Source organism: Nelumbo nucifera, chromosome 1 (assembly GCF_055504915.1).
Source record: "Nelumbo nucifera cultivar China Antique chromosome 1, China Antique-T2T, whole genome shotgun sequence".
In the NCBI taxonomy this organism is placed as follows: Eukaryota; Viridiplantae; Streptophyta; class Magnoliopsida; order Proteales; family Nelumbonaceae; genus Nelumbo; species Nelumbo nucifera.
Window position 1 is genome coordinate 171,963,216 of NC_142649.1, and position 26,356 is coordinate 171,989,571.

The 26,356-nt window shown below is 35.8% G+C and overlaps 1 protein-coding gene and 1 pseudogene across 1 annotated transcript; both read left to right on the plus strand.

Annotated features, from left to right (window-relative positions):
* The first annotated feature begins 3,938 nt into the window (after window positions 1-3,938).
* LOC148804163 (putative inactive receptor kinase At5g10020) lies at window positions 3,939-6,651 on the plus strand (annotated as a pseudogene).
* Window positions 6,652-15,412: 8,761 nt separating this feature from the next.
* LOC104596449 (aluminum-activated malate transporter 12-like) lies at window positions 15,413-19,154 on the plus strand. The gene is made up of 6 exons (XM_010257618.3): window positions 15,413-15,871; window positions 16,009-16,149; window positions 16,243-16,515; window positions 16,699-16,814; window positions 17,024-17,167; window positions 18,247-19,154. The coding sequence occupies exons 1-6, from the start codon at window positions 15,592-15,594 to the stop codon at window positions 18,571-18,573; spliced, it is 1,281 nt and encodes a 426-aa protein (XP_010255920.1). The 5' UTR covers window positions 15,413-15,591; the 3' UTR covers window positions 18,574-19,154.
* The last annotated feature ends 7,202 nt before the right edge of the window (window positions 19,155-26,356 follow it).

Here is a 26,356-nt window from a genome sequence, read left to right on the forward strand (position 1 = left end):
AGCCAATATTGAATTGTAGTCTAATGTGGAATTAACAATCACGTCATTGTCGAAAACACTGCAAGTGAGTAATAACTCCATCGTCCAAAAATATTTAACCAACACCATAATTGTCCTTATGATAATTTTTTTGGTATTTACAGTAATTACTATACATATGAATTTAGCAAAATAAATTCAACAAATCATCCCTAGTAGATATGATATGACTGTCCAAAAAACATCGAACATGATCTTTATTCGCCATTAAGAGAGATCAAAATAAATGCTACATCTGAAAGTATGATATTGCTTTTACATCCACCTCCATCGGGAAGAACAAAGTTTTGTAGGTAGATTGAAGCTCCATTTCCAAATCACTTGATACATTCCAAAGAGCACCACCACCGGTAACCAATAAAAATTGATTAGCATCAATATATGAGCAGCTGAAACTAGTTCCCAATCTTTCTTTACAACTAATACAGAGAAATGAATTAGTACATAATTCAGCAAGGCACAAAATAAAGTACAAGCATGTATATGAATTGCATTGAATGATATCCATTAGCATATCAAATTAACTTTCATAACCTAATACTCAGTTGTTTGTAGATGGATTGTATCTGAAATTAATCCATAAGATGAAAGGTTAGTTGTTTGGTATTGAAGTAAACTTAGCAGATCAACAACTTGGGCTAGTGTGAATAAAGACATGAATGTAGGATATACAGGTGAAAGATCCCGTTCGGGTCCCCATCAACCTCAACCAATAAGTTCTTGTTAAATTATCTCACCTACCAAAGGTAGGAGGTACAACTGTTATTGGAAAAGTTTCTAATTATAATAAGACTGATATGAGATGCCAAAAAGAAGAAGAATCCGATTGGAGGTATAACTTTTATGATAATGTATGAAGACTTGTCTTTTGTCTATACAAACAGAAGAAGAATCAGTTGCAGCTCAATCTAAATGAAAGGCTGTAATTGATGGTTTAATGAAAGCCAAGAGATTGAGAGTAAAACATATGATGGTTTTTTGTAACTCTACTAGTATTACAGATGCAACTATTGAAGACATGGAGGTGGGCTGGTCTATGAAGAATTTTAATGATTCCACTCTGAACCTAATTAAATATTTTGAGTATGTACATAATATATCTAGACTGTCAAACTCATATGCCCATCTACTAACTTATAATGCTTATAAGTTTGAGAATAAAGGTTCTTATGTATTTAGTTTTGATGTTTAATATAGTATTCAGACTCATTTAATATAAAATTCACTATCTATCCAAATTCATCTAATATAAAATTCACTAGTTAAACACTATGAACAATAAAGGATCTCAATCTTTCTAACTCATGTCTCAATAGCACCGCATGCCTTTATAGCAATATTGATAAGATGTAACCAAGATGAGCATTGGCTTAATTGTTTGGTAAACTTGAAATTCCATCTCCATTGCCATTTAGACCTTACACAAAGCAAGTTTTGCACCATCTCTATCCAATAATTGATTGGTGTTGATAGAAAAGCAAATGGAAAAAGTTCCAAACCATATTGGTGTAACTCATACACCACAAGTAATACATCACAGATAATTAATATAATTAATATACTATTCCGTTGTAACGCACACAGCTGTATAGATGGGTGGATGACCTGAATGAGCTAGTGATGGTTTACTCTAGTTGGGATTGCAATATTTATGCACAAATCTTCCACCGTAAAATTATTGTATCATTGAAGGCAAAATCCCATTGGACATTTCGACATAAACAATCCATGTACTTCATTACAAAAAGCCCACATTCGGTCCTGCACAACACGTACGGCGAAGTTACTTTGCAATACTTAAGATATGTATCAGTATAATAAATACTGATGGTAAACAACGTGATAATCATACCCAATGGCATGTTGGGATGGAGCATCCTTGCATACTTTAAATCCCCATTTGCTTGTAAACCCCACTCCTAAGAGTTTATTCCTGTAGTAGTTGGACTAAGACAAATATTGATTACAAAGTCAATGATGATTATGGATTAATACAAAAACACTTGCACATGAAAATATTGCAATGCATAGACGCATACCATTATTCTAGCAAATTGCTTGTATATAACAGACTGGATTGAACTATACCATTCAATGCAGTCACAATCCCCGTTTATTACCAAAAGATGCCAATGCCCATTACTTTGCAAGGGTATAAATACTTTGTTATACCGTTGCCTTAGAAGAGGGCCAATATAGGGCTCTATTGCAGCAGCATCACCGTTTTAACCATTTCCTGATATATGTATTTGAAAAGAGAAAAAATAGATTATTCAATATATGAGTACATAATAAATGAAATAAAAATGGTTAAAACCCATTATCTGTGCAAATGTGCTAATATATAAGAACCTCCCACATTCAACATTACCCATTTTTTGTCGCTCCCTTTCAATTAAAAGACATCCATACGCATTTATGGCCTACAAAAAAAAATAAAGGCAGCCCAATAGTTATATACAAATTATAACAAATATATAGTTATTATAGGTGAAAAAAATCTACTGCAAGAGTTACATACATCATCCCATATCAGGCCACCATCAAATAGTGAGTACAGGTGTACCCCAGCCAAGCTGTTGGTTCCATCAGTCCAAATAATTTCATTGCATATGTGAAAACTGTATTAATAACTCAATAAATCATGGGTGTTCTATTTACCTATGTCTAATGCATGTGTAATCAACCTAGTAATTAGAATTGATAGAAACCGTCTAATAGTTTATTGTTGACTATTAGATAACTGGCATTTGAAGTTGCAGGATCTCCATAATCTCTTTACATCGATGACTTGAAATATAAAATGTTGCTAGATTGTTAAACTTGTTTTGCCAACCCATCATATTTAATAGATACGATATGGAAATATACCTCCTTATTTGATGGTGATGTTGTACTATATACATCAATCATGTGCATTTTCCTAATCCTTTTTGCTCCTTCGTTAACAAATGGTGAATACAAAATATGAGCTTTCTTTCTTTCTCGCCTGGAGCGAATCTTTCTACCACCTTCGTCAGGTTGATCTTCTTCATCACCTTGTTTTTCTTCCCATACTTGTGATGGTAACAAAGACCGAAGATAAATGTTCTCCTCGGTTAATTGTGCAACCTTTGACTTAAGACTTCTAATTTCCAAAACCAATTCCTGATTTGATGAAGCTCCTTCATCCTCATCTTCTTCATCATCCAACAAAGCCATTTCTTCACTAGAAGTAGGAATTAAAATTTGAAGAACCTTAAAAAAAAATGAAGCACAAAATGTTTTAGAACAATAATTTATGTTAGAAGATTGACATTATAGATAAAATCTCACTATATTACCTCATCATCCGCAAGCATGGCAATAGCATCACTATATGTTCTTCGACGATAAGTGGTGCTAGACCATTTTGCAATTCTTGAAAATGCATCTATCAAGGAAGGAATCCATACAGTGGAATGTTCAAACAACCAAATCTGTAGATGACAAGATAAGAACTCACTCAACATTAGCATACAAGGTTTATTAAATGGAATTAATTTTTATACAAAATGTAAACTTACGATGAGTATAGTAGCACAACCATGTAACCACCCAGATTTGGGTGGTGCCTCCTTCATCATTGACATAGAGAGTTCATTCAAACTATTTAGTAGCTCCCTATGAACAGCACTAGCCCAATCATAATCTCTTAATTCTTCAAGCTTATCAGTGTACTCAAACCATTTACAGTCAATGTTATAGCAGGTTTTGTAAAAAGGAATTGACCCAATATATAGACAATAAGAAACTTTGGGACATATTTCCTTTCTACCTTCTTGTTTCTTAACAACCCCCTAATTTTTTCTTTTAAATCGCCCCATTGTATCACATTTTTTCCAAAGATTTCCGTTTGTAAATGTAATGTATGTGGGGCCATGTACAAATCTACAAAATTGCCTCTCGTAGGCAAACCCAAAATCAAAGCTACATCAGATGTCGTGAATGTGACAAGCTTTCTCCCAAACCTAAACGAAACTGACTGCATGTCCCAACAATTCACAAGTGTAGATAGAAGTGACTTCTCAGACATTACATCTGGGAAGTCAAGAAAATGTGGAAATGGTGTTTGTCCCATGACATCTTCAACACCCTTATGGCTAGACAAGTTAAGTGATGAAATAAACTTCACCAAATGGGTGATACTATTTCTAGTGTATACTTGCATCTTGTGTTGTAAATATCTGCAAAAAATAATCAATGCCAGTTGGAACAAGTATATATACACAAGGAAATAATGAAGAATTCATAGTGCCAAGTATATCAGCTTGAGATAAAACCAATTGTATAAAGTTCCCCCTTTTTGCAAGTTTGATTCACAAAATTAATTCCACTACTTTGAAATTTTTAAATCTTTCATCAAATATGCTCTCAAGCCCGTTGCCTTCTGCTCTTGGAGAATGTGTGACGGTGGATTTTAGCAAAAATGGTCTCTCTGGTGATATATCTGTTATGCAAAGCTGGGGTGATACTTTAGATATCATTGATTTGAGTTCAAATGCATTGTCTGAAACCTTTCCAAACCTTACTTATCAATTTCAGAGATTGTCTTCTATTAACATCATGAATAATTCTTTAAGAGGTGACCTACCTATTGAATTTGGGACTTATCCAAAACTAGCTATAGTTGATCTCAGCTCAAATGAACTTACTAGGCCCATTCCAAGTAGTTTCTTCACTTCATTGTCATTGATAAACTTGAATATTTCAGGAAATAATTTCACAGGAAATATTCCTCTTCAAGGCTCAAGGACAACAGAGTTATTGGTTTTACCTTCTTATTCGCAGTTGGAGTCACTTTGTTTCTCTGGTAATTCATTGATGGGTTCCTTGCCTTCTGAGCTAGGTAACTTAAGGAAGCTTAGGTTGCTAAATCTGGCAAGGAATAGCTTGTTAGGAGAGATACCAAGTGCAATAAGCAAGCTTAATGGTTTAGAGTACCTTGACTTATCCAATAATAATTTCAATGGTAAGATCCCTGACAGGCTTCCATCTAGTCTAAAGGATTTCAATGTGTCTTATAATGATCTATCAGGACAAGTTCCTAAAAATTTGGTGCATTTTCCAAATACTTCATTTCATCCTGGAAATACGCTACTAATCTTTGCAAATATTGTGCCTTCATAGAGCAACAACCCCATGAGTTTTAATGGTAAGGGGAAACATTACAGTTCAAAATCTAATATCAGAGTAGCATTTATTATTGCCTCTATAAGTGCCACTTTGATGATTGCTTTTGTTTTACTGGTTTATTATCGTGGACAGTTCCAACAATTTCGTAGAAAAAGTAAAATGAATGGCCAAACAATGGGAAGAGATATTAAATATGGAATATTTACACCTACTTCCCTTTTTAAATTCCACAAAAACATTGAACCCTCTCCAACTTCATTGACTTTTTCAAATGATCACTTGCTGACATCAAATGCAAGGCCATTGTCTGGGCAGAAAAAGTTTGTGGCTGAAACTGCAAAATTTGCTTTACCCAAGGGAAGAGAGGCATGTCTAGAGTCCAAGAAATATGACTTTCCAGATAATCATCCTCCAACATCTGAGTGGAAGTCATCTCCAGGATCCCCTTTATCTTCCTCACCCCGTTTTATTGAGACATGTGAGCGACCTGTAATGTTAAATGTGTACTCACCAGATCGGCTGGCTGGAGAACTACATTTTTTAGATAATTCAGTAGTATTCACAGCCGATGAGTTGTCTAGAGCCCCAGCAGAAGTCCTTGGTAGAAGTAGTCATGGGACTTTATACAAGGCTACTCTACATAGTGGACATACGTTGACCGTGAAGTGGTTGCGTGTAGGACTTGTCAAGCATAAGAAAGAATTTGCAAAGGAAGTGAAAAAAGTTAGGTCTATTAGACATCCAAACATCATCCCCTTAAGAGCATACTATTGGGGGCCCAGGGAGCAAGAAAGGCTGGTACTTGCAGATTATATCCATGGAGATAGTCGGTCTCTTCACCTCTATGGTAAGATCTTCCAACAACTTATATTTAAACTCCACCCAATAAATATAGCATTGCATTGTGTTCTATCTCTATTCTCTACTCAAAGTTTTGCAATTATCTTGCTTCTATATTTAGTATCTAAGAGCCATTATTCATTGTTTATCTACATCTATCATTATTATTGTTATTGCTATTGTTATTGTTATTGTTATTATGAAGCTCTTTCATTATCTATTCAAACAAAAGATGTTAAAAGGTGTAATTCATTCGTTGTCCTTCTCCTTCGAGAGGTTTCAGGCCTAGTTTTCCTTGGGTAAACTAGACTAGTATATTCTTGTATTACATATCAACAAAGTTTTTGGATTTTGTTCAAGATAAAAATAAAAGAAAATGTTAGAGGAGTTCTTTGTCATGTTCCAGATGCAAATAGAGTTATCCTCAATTATATCTGCTTGCACTTAGACCGCCATATCACTTACTATGAAGTATCTCATGACTACTCACTTGTAGCACTGAGGAAACCCCAACAAGCAGAAAGCTTCATGCTATGTTTTGCAAAGGGGAAAGGAAGGAGGTCATTGCCAACTGATTTCCCACCCTCAAGGCATACAATGGATGCATCCTTTAAGTAATATCTTCCAATTTACTGGATCCATTCTCAGAATCTTGTCCAATATGCAAATAGTTGGTTGTGTTTGGTTGGACGTAGAATATTTTGGAAATGGTTATTTTGGGAAATATGAATTTCTCACTTCTTGGTTGTTAGTAAAACATTAGAAGTTTAAATTTTACCAAAATCTAGAGTGCACAACATCACAGAATGAATTTGCACCTTTTAAAAGGTAAGTCATTTTGCTTGATTGAGCTAAGATTGGCTTCAGCTTGATGGGAGAATGGCATCAGCTCGATCATAGCCTTTTAAGTTGAGGCCTTTGTCATGGTCTGCTTTTTTTTTTTTTTTGAAACAGGTTAAGGTATTGAATTGTATTAAAGTATGAGGAAGAACATAAATAATAGCCCATGTACAATGAGAGCCTGTACAATGGGAATATACAAAAATGTGTCAACAAAAGAAAGGTCTAGCTTGTAAAAAGGAGAAAATCTGGATACCCTTGAATGCCCTGTGTACACTTAACCAAGAACACAAAAATCTTATAACCTCTGTCACATGCCCTTGATACTTTTTTTTTCGAGAGAAAGAGAGAGAAGGCAAGGTTAATTGTATTTTATGGCATCAGCTCATTACATGCCCTTATACTTTGTAATTAATGAATTAATTTTTCTAAAAGAAACCAAACTCAACTATAGGCTTCCTACATATATATAAAGGCTCTCTTTGGAATCATTCAACAACTTGGTAGTGGTAGATTGGATACAGAGCCAACTTTTTGGCTTTTATTTTTTGGTACATGGTGACTACTCTTAGACTTGAACCCATCTTATGCTTGTCAGCCTCAAATTTTAATATTGCACCAAGCAATGGCCCCTAATTTAGTGATGCAGTCCACACTTCTTGATTGGGCAGTGTAGGTTGATGGTGCATTTATTAGTTAATTCCTGAAGGATGAATGGCCGATTAGTTGCAATTTGGACTTTTGATAATTTCTGAAATGGGTGCCCAAGTGGAGTACTCAAAAAAAAACTTCAGGATTAGAAGTGGCTAAAATCCAAGGATGTTCTTGGTAGATATAAATAAAATTTTGAGGGGTAAAAACATGTAGAAAACTTTTTGTACAGAGGGGGAGAGGGCCATACACACTCTTTTTTCAGTTAACACATTATACTTCACCTTTTCTCAAAGTTGGGCTTTTGGTTAAGTGTACACAGAGCATTCAAGGGTGACATCTCAAGGGCTTTTGGTTAAGATGTACACTTAACCAAGAACCAAATATCCATCACCCTTTTTGCAGTTTGATTTAATATTTCTAGGTAATGAATTAAATGTGGACTGCTACACATATTGGTTAAGGAATATTTGGTTAAGTGTAGCTAGATCTTGTGACAATAAAGGAATATTTTGGTTTGTTTCTTGGACTATGATAGAGGTTGTTTAGAGAAAATATGATAAGATTTTGCCATTCGGTTCTACGGGTATTAGTATGGGATATGTGAGATCAAAGTTGAGCTTTTGGAATTTTTTTATGGATTATCACCATCCTAATGTATTTTTTCCTAATGAATTTTATCTTATTCTTCAACAACAAAAAAAAAACAAATCTTATTGGCCCCTTGGAAAATAAGGTGCCAAATGTGCCAACCTAGTAACCATCACCTAATTACTATCTTTGATTTGAGGACATTCAACTTACAAACTAATGTTTCTCATTAACTGAATTTAGCTCTTTATAAGAGGAATTTGAATAGCATGTTGAGAAGGCAAACACCCTCCTAGAGTCTACAACAAAACAATATGTGATTATTAATGTTTGTTATGAGTAATTATCACTAAACTATCATCTTAATTTTGGAGAAACATTTTCATAACCAAAGTAAATTGACCATCCATACAAGAAATTTTACAAACACATACTTGCTTGATCTTCTTTTCCATGTGTAAACTAATGTACACTCGTTCTCCAATGCACATTCAACAAGAATGAATCAGCATCAAACACAACTTAACAAATTTTTTTTATATAAAAACGACAGCCTATTTACTGTGATAGAAATGTAAAGAGAACCAAAAATCAAATTTATTTGAAAGGACTTTTTGATTGACTATAACAAATTAAAATATCATACAAAGAAATTGTCAAATACCTATTAGTGAAACAAGTGTTCAAAATGATATTTTCCTCCGGTTAGGGAAGGCCTCAATGTATTGGCCAAAACTTTAGTCTGATGGATAAGGCAAACAAAATGATGGATTAGTGACAAATGCTGTGCAAGAAACAAAAACAATTAAGATGGACCTTCATTTGGTATAAATTGAGACAGGAATAGAAGTGAAAAAAGCAACAATGCTACCTAAAAATTTATAGGTAGAGGGAGAACGAGACAGAGGGAGAGCAGGAGAGCGATAGATGGGGAGGGAGACCGGGAGAGAGAGAGAGAGAGAGAGAGAATGGGGGCAAGACAAAGGGAGAACGGGAGAGAGTTATAGAGTGAGAGCGAGGAGGGAGAACAGATGAGAGGGAGAGCAGGAGAGCGATAGAGGGGGAGGGAGACCGGGAGAGAGAGAGAGAGAGAGAGAGAGAGAGAGAGAATGGTAGCGAGACAGAGGGAGAATGGGAGAAACTGATAAAGGGAGAGGGTGAGAGCGCCACAAAGGGAGAGCAAGACTGAGGGGGGCGAGAACGGGAGAAAGTGGGGGCGACAGAGGGAGAGGGAGAACGAGACAGAGGGAGAGCAGGAGAGCGATAGAGGGGGAGGGAGACCGGGAAAGAGAGAGAGAATGGCGGCAAGATAGAGGAAGAATGGGAGAGACTGATAAAGGGAGAGGGTGAGGGCGCCACAAAGGGAGAGCAAGACTGAAGGGGGCGAGAACGGGAGAAAGTGGAGGCGACAGAGGGAGAGGGAGAACGAGACAGAGGGAGAGCAGGAGAGCGATAGAGGGGGAGGGAGACGAGGAGAGAGAGAGAATGGGGGCGAGACAGAGGGAGAACGGGAGAGAGTTATAGAGTGAGAGCGAGGAGGGAGAACGGGAGAGATGGGGAGCAACCGAAGTTCAGTCATCTATAGTCGAAGAGAAGAGAGTTGCGAGTGTGAGAGAACAGGGAGGGCGGGAGAGAACAATGGTCGTGGGCCCTAACAGGGTCATTTTAGTCTTTGCAATTTAAGGGTAAATTTCAAAATAAAATTTTAAATAAATGTTATTGTGACATGTAATCCGAGTTGGATTGCCACGTCACAGGAAAAACTTAGGTAAAAGTGTGATGCTTACATGGCGTGGGAATCGATCTTATAATTTCAAAAGTTGAATTCAAGAGTAATTGTAAATTCTGTATGGACTGGGCTGGTGTTCAGATTTCTACAATGAGCCTACTTGTACTTTTCCCTTTTTTCTTTTCTTGAACTAAAAAAGTTACAGAACAGGATCTTAGTAATTGAATTGAATCATTATTTTGTTGTATTGGGACGTGTAAGTTGGAAGCTCACAATTGAGTTATTATAATCTCCCAAATTCTTATAATGTTTAAGTCCACATGTTTCTCTTTGTTTCTGGAAGAGCCCTTAAGATTTCAAGGATTGGAATTCACCATTAAATGGGTCCGGACTAAAATCACATGATTATAATTTTTTTTATATTCAAGCTAAAAATGAGACCCATCCAATAGTGGGTTCTATTTCTAAAAGACATGACACGTGGCAAGTTATAGGGCCTGCTCTCATGAATGGGTTTGATTTCCGTAGCCCAAATAGTTAACCCATGCACGTTAGCACGTACAAAAGGAATTCTGTTCTTTTCATTGTTTTCGGTTGGTTCAAACCCTGAAGGACAGTGGATAGGGGTTAAAGTTAAGAATGACTTGAATTAATGCTTCGACCAAATGTATATTGTGCATCCTCACCATCTGTTATCTGTTGGAAAACTGGACCGGGTTAACCCGAATCAGATCACTTATTACTTTTTAATTATAAACAAAAAAAAAGTTAGACATGTTTGAGAATCAGATGGTTTGGTCACATGCATAGAAGATCACCAACAATTTCAATTGAAAGAATTGATTTGTTAGAAGTTAAAAGGCCAGAAGAATTTGAGGTAGACATAGGATTATCGATGGGGCAGGTCCGACCTGATGAACCTAAACCAATTGAGCCGGTTTTGGTTCCAAGAACTGAAATTGACAGGTCAATTTTGGGTCCTGATATAGTGTCTCGATTATTATCAGTTTGGAATCGATTCCACCCAGTCCCGAACCGATTCAAACCCAACTCGAGCTATATACAATATATATATATATATATATAATGTATAATACATTAAATAAATTATATAATATATATATGTTATTTATTTATTTATAAATATATTATTTATATTGTATTTTTATAAATTTGTTATATCATTTATTTTTTTTATAAAAAGCATGTATATATATGACGAAAATAGTTGAAAAGATACTTGTATTTTATGTTTTTTATTTAAATTGTTATATTTTATTTTTCTTTAAATAATTTATTAATCTGTTAAGAAAATTAAATCAGATCGGATCAAATCCAAATATCCGAATTCTTTATTGGATTCGAATTCAAATCCATATGAATGAGATTCCTATCCAACCTGTTTGCATCCCTACTAGTCCCAACCCAGATCCGACCCATTGACAGCACAAAGTAGACCAAAAATGACATGGGAAAAAATATTAAGAAATGATTTAAGCACTAACAATTTAATAATGGATATGGCTTTAAATAAATAGATCGGTGAAACAGGATTCATATAGCCAATCCCATATAATTGAACAAGGTTTAAGTATCGACACACCTTGATACAACGCAATAAGTGTATTGACACTATAAACCTTGCAGCCATCTTTTTTTTTCCTTTTTTTTTGTTTTTCTTCAAAAACATGTCAAAGGGGGTAGTTATTAGGCCTGTCTATCCCTGAAATAGGTCAAAAGCCCAAAATATCATACTTTACTATGTCACCAATATGTATTAACTTATACGTGATGAAATTTTGAGCCTTGGGGATAAGGCATGGGTGATGATGATCATGATGATTCTACTTACAAAAAACAAACTAAAAACCGGTTGGACTTGTTGGGGTTGAACCGGAGATGGAATTGGAATGAAATAGCCCCCTTTCCAATTAGGATTTTAAGAGGAAGATGAAATGGCATGAGCACCTAAAAAGTAAAAAAAAAAAAAAAAACTTAGGGTAGGAAAACTTCAAAGTTTGTAAACGTTTCCTTACCTTTTCCTACTTTTTCTTCAAACCAAACAAGCCAATAATAGGCTTAGTGGCCATGGTGTAACCAGCAGCAGTGTGACGTTGACCCAGGGAGATCTGTTTTATGCCAAGTAATGACGCATTTTTTTAATTGGAGCAGGAGTTTGGATTGGGGCATGGTGGTGGTGGTGTTGGGTTGGGTCAGGGGAATGAATTGAATGACGAAGCGTCAACTAAAGACAACCAAAAAAATGTGGCCCACGGCCCACGGCCCACCTCACGTCCACTCATCTGGAGGCTGAGGCTGTAGGCTGTAGGCTGTAGCACAACTTCCCCCACCCACCCCCACCTCAAATTCTTAAATCCGTACGAAAAACTTTCCGTGCCACGGAACGTGACTGTATCTGGAAACTTCCTTCCATCTTATCATTTGACACTAGTGCCTATTGCTTTCTCTCTCCTCCCAATTTCTCATTTTCTCGTCCCCAACACTCTGCCATTAACCATTGTCTGAGTTTTGTGAAATTCTGAATCAATGGTTTATAAAATAAACACGTCAAAAGAGAAAATACTTCTACCATTTTATTTTTGGGGTGGAAGTACTTTATCATGTAATAATACCTACCACGTATGTGGGATATAAAGCACTTTCGAAAGTATTTTATTAGAAATGATATCTGGTGCCGGCTCTAACAAATACTGTGTCAACTGAGGACTGACTTGTCGAACCCAGCTTTGAGTAACGTGGTTTTATTTTGGTTTAATTCCACTAGGTTCGATCTTATGTTAGGTATAAGGTTGGTTTATTAATTTCAGCTTTCAACCTTCTTTATTTTTTGGTTTCTATATATAATATACCTATAAAGTTAATTTCAACTTGTGGTTTTCTAATTGGCTTCCAACCCAGATGGAACCCGAACCCACTCTCCATATGACCAAGCTTGGTCAATTACGTAAACCAATTTACTTGCTTCGACCTACATGAGCATGCGGATGGATTAGCGATGTATTGACATCGAATTGTCGATTTCATAGAGATATCAGTTCTGTTTTCACCGTTATATATATATATATATATATATATATATATATATATATATATATATATATATATATATATATATATATATATTTTATAGAAAAAATGTATGATGTGAGAAAGACATACATGATATGGGAAATCTTCGATCAATCATAACCCCATTGGTTATAAGATTTTTTTCGGTCCATCCCTCTTTATATCATGATATGATGATCAATCAAGAATAAGAAAATAGCAAAGAATTTAGAAAGAAAAAAGAGTTGAATAGTTTGGTGTTCATTCAGAATTTTGGATAAATCGACAGCAATTGGTGGCCCAAAGCGTAACCGCACTTGGAGTGAGTGGTTCTGTCATTTCTTCTTTTTGCGTCAACTAATTATATGCATGTACAAATAAATAAATGGCCCAACCACTTATCTTATTCCACTTATATTTCTCCCAACATATATATGCTGTTGCCTAGGATGGGGCCGAGGGTAATAAGGTAATTTTGTTTTTAACCAAGGCCGATGTGTTCAGTCTAAGAACAAGGAGAGAGAGAGAGAGGCCCTGAGTGTTATTTCAGGGGCAGAAACTCCAACAATCAAGTTAATCAAGTGCTTGAAAGGGGTCGAACTAGGCTTCAGACGATGGCTCAGACGATATCATTCTAGAGAGCAAGAATGGACTAGATAGATTTACCTTGATGAAGCTGAGCACCCCCTTTTATACTTGACCTTTCCATGGAGTGGTTGGAGGCAATTAGAAGTGGACAACCAAGATCTCCTCTTTGCGCCTCCTTTTTTTTTTTATTAACCTTATCACGAGTAATACCATCCCGTAAATGAAAAACCTAGAAAGTTGATGTATAAATATATTGATGCATACCATGCTACATGTTGAATATGCACATACATGCATGCATACATATTCGAATCTCACATGAATGCCCGGTTAGGGTTGTAATCTGTTTAGATTCAGATTATACACTTTATTGTCATTAAAAGTTTTTTTTAATTTAAAAAATAATTATTTTTTAACATATATATATAATAAATTTATATAAATATGAAAACATTTAATTTATTAATTATAAATTTTGCATAATTATATATAGTAAATTTTGGGAAAAATGTATGGTGCATCGGCTACATCATGAAAGAAAAGATAAGGACAACCTAGTGCATGAGGCTCTTACCAATGTAGGGCATGGGGAGGAATAGATAGATATACACAGACTTACCCTTATACATACAGAGAGGTTGTTTGCAAGATTTGATCCCTGATCGCCCTAATTGCTATGGAGCAATCCAATCGTTGTGCCAAGACCACCATGCAACAAAAGATGTGGACTAATAAATTCATAAGACCTCTTGCTGGTTGTAATAAGAGGCTTGGGATCCCACCTGCTCCAAGGTTGGGGGTTTTGTGTTGAGGGATGGGCTGTCTATCATTATTAGCTAAATGAAAATAACAAAAGAAAAAACATTGACGCCTCATTAAACATCAAAGTACACTTTGTTAAATGTGAAAAGTAAAAGTACATGAAACATGCTCCAATGAAAATTAAGACGTCTTTAACATAATTGATTAAAATTTAGATTTAACGTGCAACTAATATTAATAGATGAAATTTAACAAATTAGATGTTAGATAGGTTTTGAACTCTTGGAATCCATTGAAAGAACTAATTTCAACAAAAAACTCATGTTAAAGATATAGTCATGAAAACATCCAAATTGCTTATTGGATTTAACATGCAGCCAATATCAAAATGAATGCACTCTGGCTGAACTCTAAGTTTTTAATTGATTGGATGTCTAATAGGGTTTCGAACTTTTAAAACCCACTGGCATCCCTTATTTCAACAACAAACTCATGGTAAAGATATGATCAAAGAGACATGAAAACACCAAGTTTCTCATTCGATTTAACGTACATCCAATGTCAAAAAATGCATCGTAATTAAACCCTAAATATGAATAGAGTGGATGTCAGATGGGGTTTCAAACTTTCAGAATCCATTAACAGACCTAATTTCAACAATTAATTCATGTTAAAGATATGATCAGATCAAGGAGTCATGAAAACAACAAGAGTTGATGGCAAAAAGCGTGTAAGCAACCTGGTGGGATTGGTCAGTCCAGGTTATCCTCTTCCGATGACAATATGTATGTGGGCCGAAACTACATTGCGGAAGCACAAGCCACAAGGTCATCATCTAGCCCCTGGGCCGTAGTGGGTTGAAATTAAACATTGGACCAGGCCCCATTATCTCAATATTTTATTTTTTATTTTTTGGTCAAAATCATTCTGCACATGTTCGAAAGACCACGTACGCTCGTGGTGGACCTATGTCTTCCACCTGGGCCTTTTTTATTGTTTTGTTAGAACACATGGGCCACGGTGCTCACAACTACACATTCATAGTCCGTACATCGGTACATGAGATATTTACGCCTATTAATATAATTTTCATTTCATCTGTGCCTTGCATTTTCTCAGCGAAATCAATTAATTTGGTTTCTTCTCAGAGATGAGAGGGAAAAAAAAAAAACAAATTAATAAACAAACTCGAGAATTTGGTGCAGAGCTACATCACATCTCATGGGATTGGGGTGTGTGTATATAACTATATATACTGGGTTTTCCATCCACTTCAACTTATCAAACAAACAAGCAAGCCAGAGTTCATACAAAGATAAGGAGCAAGAATGTCTGCCATGAACTCAACTGTAATATCTATTCCAAATGAAGATGGAGCTTCCACTGAAAAGAAGAAGAGGTTCCAATCCTTTCTTCTTTCTCTGCTTCCCTGTCTTGGAGGAAAGAAAAGCATCCATGGCTATAAAAAGCTGATTCACAGTGTCAAGGTTGGAATAGCGCTGGTGTTGGTTTCACTCCTCTATCTGCTCAATCCTCTTTACAAGCAAGTGGGAGAAAATGCCATGTGGGCTATCATGACTGTAGTTGTCATCTTTGAGTTCTATACAGGTTGTTAAAACTTATTGCTTGATTTCGCTCATGGATCAGTCCAAGACCTAGAGCTTCTGCTGTTTAAGCCATTTTATATGCATTTCTGTATTTTGTTACAAACTGTTTGATGATCAGTTTTTGGTAACGTCTGTCAGGTGCTATGCTTAGCAAGGGCTTGAATCGTGGAGTCGGGACTATTTTAGGTGGTGGTTTTGGGTGTTTAGCAGCGATCTTAGCTCATGAAGTTGGGGGGATTGGAAAGGCCATTACTGTTGGAATATCTGTTTTTATCTTCGGTATCTCTTCTACTGCATGTCATCAACTCTTCTTCTGTTTCTGCTTCTGCGTCTTCTTCTGCTTCCATTGACGACACGGATAATCTTATACAGGCGCAGCTGCAACATACAGTCGATTAATTCCAAGCGTTAAGAAAAGATATGATTACGGGGTCATGATCTTTATCCTCACATTCAATCTGGTCGCAGTCTCCGGTCTGCGTGCTGAGGCAGTGATTGAGATAGCCCGTGAACGTCTCTCGACAATTGCCATGGGTTTTGCTGTCTGCTTGTTCACAAGCTTATTCATCTTCCCCATGTGGGCTAGCGATGAACTTCATTACTCCACAGCCTCCAAATTTAACAATCTCGCCTCTTTCATTGAAGGTGAGTTTCCTTCAAAGCTGCCAATAAAACCATAAAAATATATTAATACGACCGGGCTTCATCCAATATGGAAGGGAAAGTTTCTACCTCTTCTTTTCATATTTTACAAAAAAAAAAAAAAAAAAAAAAAAACTCCAACCACCGTCCACAATACTCAATCATTCACTACTTACTTTATTGCAGGAAGCTTGGAGGAATACTTCAAAGAGATGGGTACGGAAAAGAAGGAAAACCAGAGCACTACCAGTTTCATTGGTTGCACATCAGTGCTCTACTCCAAGATCAAGGACGAGTCACTGGTATATAGTTTAATTATATTCCTTCCAAGTTCGATCTCCTCTGTTGTTAGTAAATAATTGAATTTCAAAAGTTTTTTGTGAAGTGAGTGGGTCCTTTTCCTTTCAATAGAAATTAATTAATGTCATATAATAGAGGCATTATTTTTTAACAGAATCTATCTACCGATAAACAAAGGAATGACAAGTGAACGTTTTGCTCTTTGCTTCAGGCAAATTTCGCAAGATGGGAACCATGGCATGGAAAATTTGGGTTCTCTCATCCTTGGTACAAGTATCTACAAATTGGTGATTCGCTTAGAGAGTTGGCTGCTTCCATCATTTCCCTAAAAGGTTGTCTTCAATCTCATAGACAGGTATGAAGGTGATCATTTCCCTAATAAAGTTTGTGGGTTTTACTCGACTACTCGTATTATCAAAAATAAAAAAGCTAAGGTTTAGATGAAAAATCTAAGAAATTGTTTTCCGTTTTCTTTTTGTGCGGGTGGGAAACCGGAATCGATTTTACTTGTCAATGCTATCGATTTTATGGTATTCCTTAACGCCAAACGACCGACACATAATAGCCACGTGGCTATGGTAGTGCGTATCGGTCACTTGGGATTCATATATCCATGAAAGAGTGAAATTTTGATAAAAAAAAAAATTGCTTTTAGCCTTGTCTATGTGCATGTATGATGTAACAGACAATGGTCTGGGGAGGGACAGAATCCAAGCGTTCTGTGGTTTCCAGTTGGAAGATTCCCAGGTGGCCAGGCCAATGATCATAAGCACTAAAACATATCACATTTTTCTGATATTTCTGGAATAATAACCATCCGCTTCACTATGTTTTTTTGAGTAACAACTTTATAGGAAAAGGGAAAGAAAGTTGGTAAATTGACCTGATCGACTCCCACGTCCCATGTGACTTCACTTGTGTTTTGGGTTTTGGGATTTTAACAGTAAGTGGACGGTTTTTATTTTTATTTTTTTTTTTTGAGAGGGGAAAGTTAATTAATATAATCAATTTTTAGATTTTGAAAAGAAAAAATTAATCAATGGGATTTTGATTTTTATAGATTAAAAATCTACATTTTTTTTATCATATTTATCATTTATGTAGGGATCTTGGAAAGTTTTTTTTATCCATATTTTAAATGGGTAAATAACTTTTCAACTTAAGGAGAAAAGTATTAACATTTGAATGAGACAAAAGTATCTTTTTAATAATAAATTTTTATAATTAAAATAATCAGTATCTTATTTATATTATATGAGAAATAAAATAACATGGATAAATGTATTTCTTGGTATCTTGAGAAAGATTTATCGGGTAAATGTATTTATCTGGATAATTAAATAACTTATGGAAAAGTGAACATGGGCTAAAGAATAGATAATTAATTAAACACAGGGGCTTACTTCATCCAAATTATGTTTTTGTGGATTTCAGCCACAGTCGGTGGCGGTGAGGATGACTATAAAGGAGCCATGTGAAGCAGTGGCGTTGTCGCTGATTTGCACGCTGAGGGAGCTCGGGGATAGCATCAAGGGGATGAAGAGGTGTTCGCCTAAAGTGCTATTAGTGGCAAAGCTACAGTTGATGAGACTAGAGCTGAGTGTGGCCTCGTCTCCCTCCAGGCTGGTGCTAGAAAATTGTGATGGACTTGCAATGGCAAGCTTTGTATATGTGTTGATGGAGATGGTGGACAAGGTTGAAAAATTGGCTCAAGAGGTGGAAGAGCTGGCTCATCTAGCAGGTTTCCCTTCTGATCAGTAGATTAATTACATCTTACTGATCTGAATATTTAATTTGGTGGTCTGTACATATACATTAATTATATATTATAGCCAGTTGTGGCTTGGGAAAGAACAAAAATTAGAAACAAGATCATCATCCATAGCATAGAGGAGACTTACAAGCATCACATCCATGGTGGCGGTGGGTTTCTACTCTCTTCGACACCCACTACTCAGTTTTTCCATTTGTACATAGAAAATATTTATATATAAAATAAACTATGTATGCAAATAAGAAGAATTTAGTCTTTGAATACAACTACATATGTATAATTTGTACCTTTGTTCAAAATAAAAATTGCAGCAAAGTTGTTGACGAATCCTAATTAACCTCAACGAGGTTTGTTGTTTTGCAACGTTTTGGGACTTTTTTCTTTTATGCATCCTTAGTTTGCAAGAAGAAACAGAGCAATTAATTATTGTGAATGAGAGTGAGAGTTTGGATGTATTGGGCTTTAGGGTTTTTAAGAGTGTTTTTATACAACATTGTATCTCCATTGCCCTTTTCATAATATAAATTTCATCTCCGAACCACGTAAATCGACATGTATTCTTCTTGAATCTCTGTTTGTATTCAATTGTTTTCTGTCTTGGGTTTGTTCTACCACAACAAGGTTTTCAAGGATGAACCATCAACATAATTATAACCAAATTGATTATTGATGGTACGCAGAGATGGAATTTCCCACACTGGTTGATTATGATTTATGATTGTCAAAACATTTTGGATTGATGTGGGTGTGGGTCCTGACCCCTTTATGCTTATGGCATACACGCATACGGACACGCTTGTTCATGGTCATTTCCTCTAAAGCAAGATTGCCTTTACATTTATATAAATGACACAAAAACAAAAGAATCTTTGTCAAGTACTTGTTTAGAGGAAGTCAATAAGTCATCCTTGTCCAAATCCATATAAATTAGATCCAAAACAATTCAACTGAAATGCAAGTGGACCGGATGGGGCCCAATCCGATCCAAATTGAATGAAAGTATGAAACATTAAAAAAATTATAAAATAAATCCAAAAAATATATAAAAAAAAAAACTACAGAAATAAATCACATAAAGTCCATTTAGTTTTTCTTGGAACCATGGGTTAAAATGAAAACCTAGCCTAAATTAAAAGAAATTAATCGAATGAGGTGTGGTTCAATTTGATTTTTTGGAACTATGGGTGTGAATGGACCGATTTTGGGTTGGACCCGTCTAAATCAAAATTAATTTGGATGGACTGGATGGACCAATAAGACATTAAATTGGACCAGTCCAGACTTAATGGTCCAAAGTATTTATTGGATTGGATTGGACCTGGTTCATCCATAATAGATTTATATTGGATTGGATCGGATTGAACCAATCAATATTCAGTCCATAATAGAATAAAAGAATGCAGGTGTTAATGGACCGGTTATGGATTGGAATCAATCTAAATTAAAACCAATTTGAACACATTGGACGGTCTAGAAATTAAATTTGATTGGTCCAAAATGGTCAAAAGTATTCATTGAATTAGTTTGGACCTGGTCCATCTATACCAGACTCATATTTAGGGGTGCAAATGGATCGGATCATGATCCGAACTGATCTGAATCTGATCATATTTTTCGATCCAATTTTTGTCGGATTCAGATAACCCTCTGTCAAATTTTCAGATAATCCCTATCCAATCCAATCTGACCTATATATGTATATGCTTATAAACATATTTACTTATAAAAGGACATGCATCTATTAATATATTTATATTGCATTTTTATAAAAAGACATGTATACATTAATATATATATATATATATTATGAAAATAATTGAAAAAAAAACTTATATTTTTTGTTTTTCTTTGTATAATTTTTTATGTTTTTTTCTTTTATAAATTTTTTTTTTCATAATTTGAATAGGATCACGTCATATATATATATATATATATATATATATATATATATATATATATTCAGATTCAAATCACCATTTGTGAGATTGGATCAGATCTTTGGATGGGATCAAATCTCGAATATATGCTATCGGGTCAGATTCAGATATACCCTGATTCAAATATAATCTAATCTGTTTGCATCCCTACTTATATTGGGTCGCATTGGACCATATTCGGTCCAATTGACACACTTATTTGGAATCACTAGATCAATTCAAAAAAAACGTTCTCTATTAATTATGAAAAACAGTAACATTACGAAGATACGATGTCTTTCAAAAAAAAACAGAAAATATGATAGAGCCAAACTGAACTATTTTCACATAAAGAAACTCAAGGCTTGAAAGAAAACAGAGAAAAAATATAGAAAAAAAATTGCCACCCGATCTGATCCGATGGACTCTGGTTTTGCCGTTGGAAATTCCAGAATGCAGACGTATTTTACCAAAATCTTGGATTGGCTTTGGTTGAACAGTCTGTACGTCGGACGGATTGTTGGACAATTGGTTTATGCCAACACCGATCCGATAAAGGCATGGACGTCTTTAAGTCTGGACCAGGCAACTCCATTATGTCTCATTTGACCGTCCAGTCCGTTTGAATTGGGTATGGATCGGATGGGTCCAATCCAAATCCGGTCCATTGACAACCCTAATCATCCTCTAAGCTGTTTTCATCTGTTCTTTCAGAGGAACATACAGAGTCTCAACATGAAGCCCCTCCACACCATGTTTTGCAGAAAGAAAAACTGCCCCAGGAAGGATATCATATATCCCCAATAGAGAGCTACTAGTTACATGCTCCAATGTGGAAATCTTCAAGTTTAAATGGCTGAGTTTGAAGTTTAGGTGGAGGAACGAGGGACTGGAAATTTTAAGTATACCAAAATCCTGCAAAAAAAAATAAAATAAAATAATAATAATAATAATAATATAAAATGATGGCACTTTCCTTTAGTGTAATGAAAAAGAAGTACTTTTTATTTTAACTTGAGGTGCAGATGACACCTTCTTAGGCTTCAAATTTGGGAAGCGGAAGCTCAATGTATGTTCCATTAATGGATGCTATATCAGTCATTAAAAGCAAAGAAAACATGAACAAACTATGACTTTTAGAATTGTATGTATGTTAGTCTAAGACCAAAAAAGTTTCATGAACATGGAGTTCATTTCTCACTGATTCACTGAATACAGATACTGAGACTTCATATATATGTTGTCCTAACAGCTTCCTAGATCTGTTCTGAACTAATGATATTCCTGGGCCTAGATTAGGTTATTGTCCATGGTTGTTCGTGAATATATATATATATATCACGTTTAAGATTTAAAGGGAAAAAATGGAAAATTCCTATGTCAATATTAACTATGGCATCTGCACCTCAAATGCTGGAATTCAATGCCTTCAAGGATACTAACAAAAAGGCCAGAAAATGCATGATTAGTTTTTTAGAATGGCCCAAGGTCTGCTGACATTATTACATATTGCAGAAAACATACTATTAATGTGGACAAAATCAGTGCTCTAATTCTTCTGTCTGCAACATTTAAACGCAGTGGGGGTGTATGTCAATAATACAATATAAACAGAAGACTGTATTCCATAGAAAACAATGTAATGAAAAGGGAATAAGAATAACCAGAACCAAACCGAATCAACATATTCATGTAAATTAAGATTGGGAGTGGGAACCTCATTACCCAGAAGATGAATTTGTAATAGCAGGCAGATACATAAGAGTACTCTGTTGGTTAAACCAAGCTTAACCATCTGTCAAAGTAAAGGTTGGACGATTTTGTCATCAATCAACTAAATTGGTGACTTTTCTGGTGCTCACCAAAAGTTTGAAAAGCATGGGCAATTGGAATAACAGTAATAATAGAAACCACTAGTCCATGTAAACGCCAAAACCCTTACACTTGATCAAGTGCCAGTCCCCATAAGAAAATGGGAGAAGCCAGACTTTCCATGTGAAAGGAAATCTAAGGAACCAAGGTTATGGTCTCATGCACCTAAAGAGAATAAACAAAAAGAAAAGGAAATCTTACCTATAGAGAAATTCAGAAGCTCAGAAGCAAATTGTCACAGAAGATCCTACAGGTACAGGCACATGAATTAGTGGATGACTAGATGTCCCATTATATGTTGCCATCAAACAATTTGGGTCATCATCATCCAAGTCTGAAACGTAATGTGAAAGTTAGAGTACTATGTTAAGAAGACAGATTGGGAATCACCATCACTGAGACAGATGCCGTTTACATCCCTAAACTTAGAGTCAAATCTTGTGAACATGATCGGCATGTGCCTGTGTTTAAGTGGGATGCTTTAAGCCTTTAATATACTCAGAGTCAAATCTTGGTATTTGAGGTCTCGCTTGGCTTGGTGCATCCCAACTCCCAAGCTTTTCTGAAAATAAGGGTTCTTGACTTGGAATGAGCTCAGGCTCCGCTTAGGCTAATTTAGCCATGTTCTGTTCTGGCTCTGCCTCTGCTGGGCTCTTCTTATTTTACATAGCATTTTGATTGTAGGATTTTGAACCACCGAAGCCCAAGCTTTGAGGTCCATAACTGATATGTCATGTAGATTAATTAAAAATGGCAGCCCCTCCCGTCACAATTAAGGGCCTGGGAAGGGATACATCTTCACAACCTTACCCCTATAAATATAGAGAAGCTGTTTCCAAGATTTGAACCTTTGGTCATCTAAGTAACAATGAAGCAACCCAACCATTATGCCAAGGCCCACCCTCAATATATGTCATGTAGGACTAAAGTTTTAAAAACTGACCCGGAAATGGAACCGTTCTAGCTACCGGTTTCTGGGTCAGCGGTTCGACCATCTGGGTCGAACGGTTCGGACGGTTTGCATTAGGGCAAAATAGTAAATAGTTATACACTTATATATGAGAGAGAAGTGGAGAAGAGAGTCGTTTGTCGGCTGAGAAAGAAGAAAATAAGAAAAGAAATGAAGGAGAAAGAAAAAAAAAAGAAAAGGAGAGAGAAAAGGAAGGAATGAAAGAGGGAAGGAGGGAAGAAGAAGGAAGAGGAGGATAATGATTTGATGTTCACCGGCGACGGCGACGACGAGATGGTGACGGCGGTAACAGCGCAGATGATAGATCTGAGATCTAAGATACGAGTTCTCGGATCTCAAATCTGAGATTGATTTTTCATTTTTTTCTCAGATCTCTAATCTCAAAACAATGAAACTTTTTCTCAGATTTCTGCAACATTTTCTTCTTCTTCTTCTTCTCTCTCTCTAGATATCAGATCTGAGTTCGTGTCTTTGACTCAGAGTTTCTCCCCTCTCTACAATTTTTTAAACCGCGAACCGCTATCTGGGTCAATGGTTTTCTGACAAAATCAACGGTTTTTGCCCAAGAACGGGTTAGGGGTGAAACGGAACCGGTTGCTTGGACAGTTTCTGGGCCAAACAGTCCGACCATCCGGGTCAACGATGGTTCAAAAACATTGTGTAGGACTACACTACTTATTGAGTAATGTCCACTAGAGGTGATCATGATCCGGGTTAGGCTTAGAACAGGGAGCATATCCCAGGCCTAGGCTTATTCTTTAGCATTTAATATATATATATATATATATATATATATATATATGTTACATTTTATATAAGGCACATAACTTTTTATTTTTGGTATTTAGTGCCATGCACCATTGATTAATAACTTTCCCCTTGACCCCTTTTTCTCCAAAGTGCTGGTTGTGGGATTCGATTATGCATTAACGATTTTTTACCCAAAAACGGGTCAGAGGTGAAACAGAACCAGTTGCTTGGATGATTTTTGGGCCAAATGATCCGACCATCTGGGTCAACAATGATTCAAAAACATTGTGTAGGACTACACTACTCATTGATTAATGTCTACTAGAGGTGATCATGATCTGGGCTAGGCTTATAGCAGGGAGCATATCCCAAGCCTAAGCTTAGCATATAATATATATATATATAGTCATGTTACATTTTATTTTTGGTATTTAGTGCCATGCACCATTAATTAATAACTTTCCCCTTGACCCCTTTTTCCCCAAAGTGCTGGTTGTAGGATTTGATTATAAGTCAACGCTAAAACAAACCAACTAACACACCAACGAACCACACTAGTAATAAAGAGTGAGGACATCCTTGACTAGGGGTGTTCACTATATGGCCTAGACTATCAAACCACACCAAACCAAACCGAAATTGGTGGTTTGGTTTGGTTTGACCTTAAAACAGTTTGGTTTTCTAAATTTTAGAAACTAGCCCAAACCATAAACCATATGAAATTGAATTATTAAGAATATATTCATTAATGTATATAATATACATGCTACACCTGGGTTGGGGGGTTTGTGGGTTTGGGGGATGGGCTCCCCCCTCCCGCCCCCCGTGCTGCCCCTTAGAGCAAAATAATAACAACAACAACAACAACAGCAACAACAACAATAATAATAATAATAATAATAATAATGATGATGATGATGATAATGATAATAATAATAATAATAATAATATATGCTACACATCTTTAAACATATGTATGTATATGTATTTATATATTCATTTAACATTTCATGAATTATTGTTATTTGTTTCACTTGTAATTTGATTCCCAAAGTGTTTTATATTTGATAAAGTGTGAACATAATTTATATAATAATAATAGGGGGCAATTGTTAACATTTTAATTTGATATTTGAATTATAATTGTTATTTATGTAGCTATCCATGTTATTTAGGCTTTCTAATTGGACTAAACCCAATAGAATGGTCTAAGTTCTATTAGAAACCGGGCCAAAGTGTAATGGACCATTACAGTTTGGCCTAGTTTGGTTTCTATACTAAAATGGTTTGGATTGAGAGTTTCTCAAATTGTAATTTAATGATTTGGTCAGAGATTTTCTCCAAACTAAACTAAACCAGATTGTGAACACTCCTATCCTTGATGTCATTGAAGTTTTTAATGTGAAGAGAAGTATACATTGTGAAACATCATTAAAAAGTAAATAGACTAGTACTATCTTTTATGTGGTTGGTTTTATTTTTGTTTGTTATGTAGCTTCTCCAAACATAGTTATGGTAAAAAGTCCCTTTATCAGATGAATTTATTGTATCGTATCGGGGGCTTTCCAATACGCCCCCTACAGAGAGTGTTTTGGGGTCTCGACCGGTTGAGGGGGTGGACGAACCTTAAATCAATCCCTCTGAACCAGATTTAAAAAAAAAATAAAAAAAATAAAGAAACAACTACCTATACACTTCGATACATATCTACCAACGTATCATGTATATCGATATTTTGAACCTTGACCTACACGTTAAATGGTATTTTCTCGTATTAGATACTTCAATTTTTAGTATAAATTCCATGTTTTAAAAAATTAATACAATTGGGCTTGCCCTATCCAAATAAGAGTTTGATGCATCCAATGGTGACTCTGATGATCCTCAAATATTGGACTCAGACTGCATCTAGGGGTACGTATGTGTGGTAACTTTGACCTCGCCATAGAGTGCCTGAGCCTGTGGTTCCACAGGTTTGATCCCACGACTTCATTCTCGGAAGGATGTCGATTGCCCATCTCAACTTAGATGTGAGTTGAATATATTTCTACATGCAAGTTGTTAATGGGTCATCAACCCAATAGGTAACCATGGCCCATGGGTTCCCCCAATGACTAACCATTTAGATTTGGTCTCCTCGTTTATTTCTTAGTCAGTTGGGCCATATCTGAGTAGTTGGGATCACCTGCCAACAAAACAAGTTTCAATACCCTATCAACTTGATTTGATACCATATATCTCGTTATAAAATTGGGCCCATCA

Bases quoted from the DNA above. Each gene is read 5' to 3' on its own strand.
- LOC104596449 (XM_010257618.3), top strand. From the start codon at position 15,592: ATGTCTGCCATGAACTCAACTGTAATATCTATTCCAAATGAAGATGGA. The intron at 15,872-16,008 runs GTTGTTAAAACT...AACGTCTGTCAG, and splicing joins CATCTTTGAGTTCTATACAG to GTGCTATGCTTAGCAAGGGC. The intron at 16,150-16,242 runs GTATCTCTTCTA...AATCTTATACAG, and splicing joins AATATCTGTTTTTATCTTCG to GCGCAGCTGCAACATACAGT.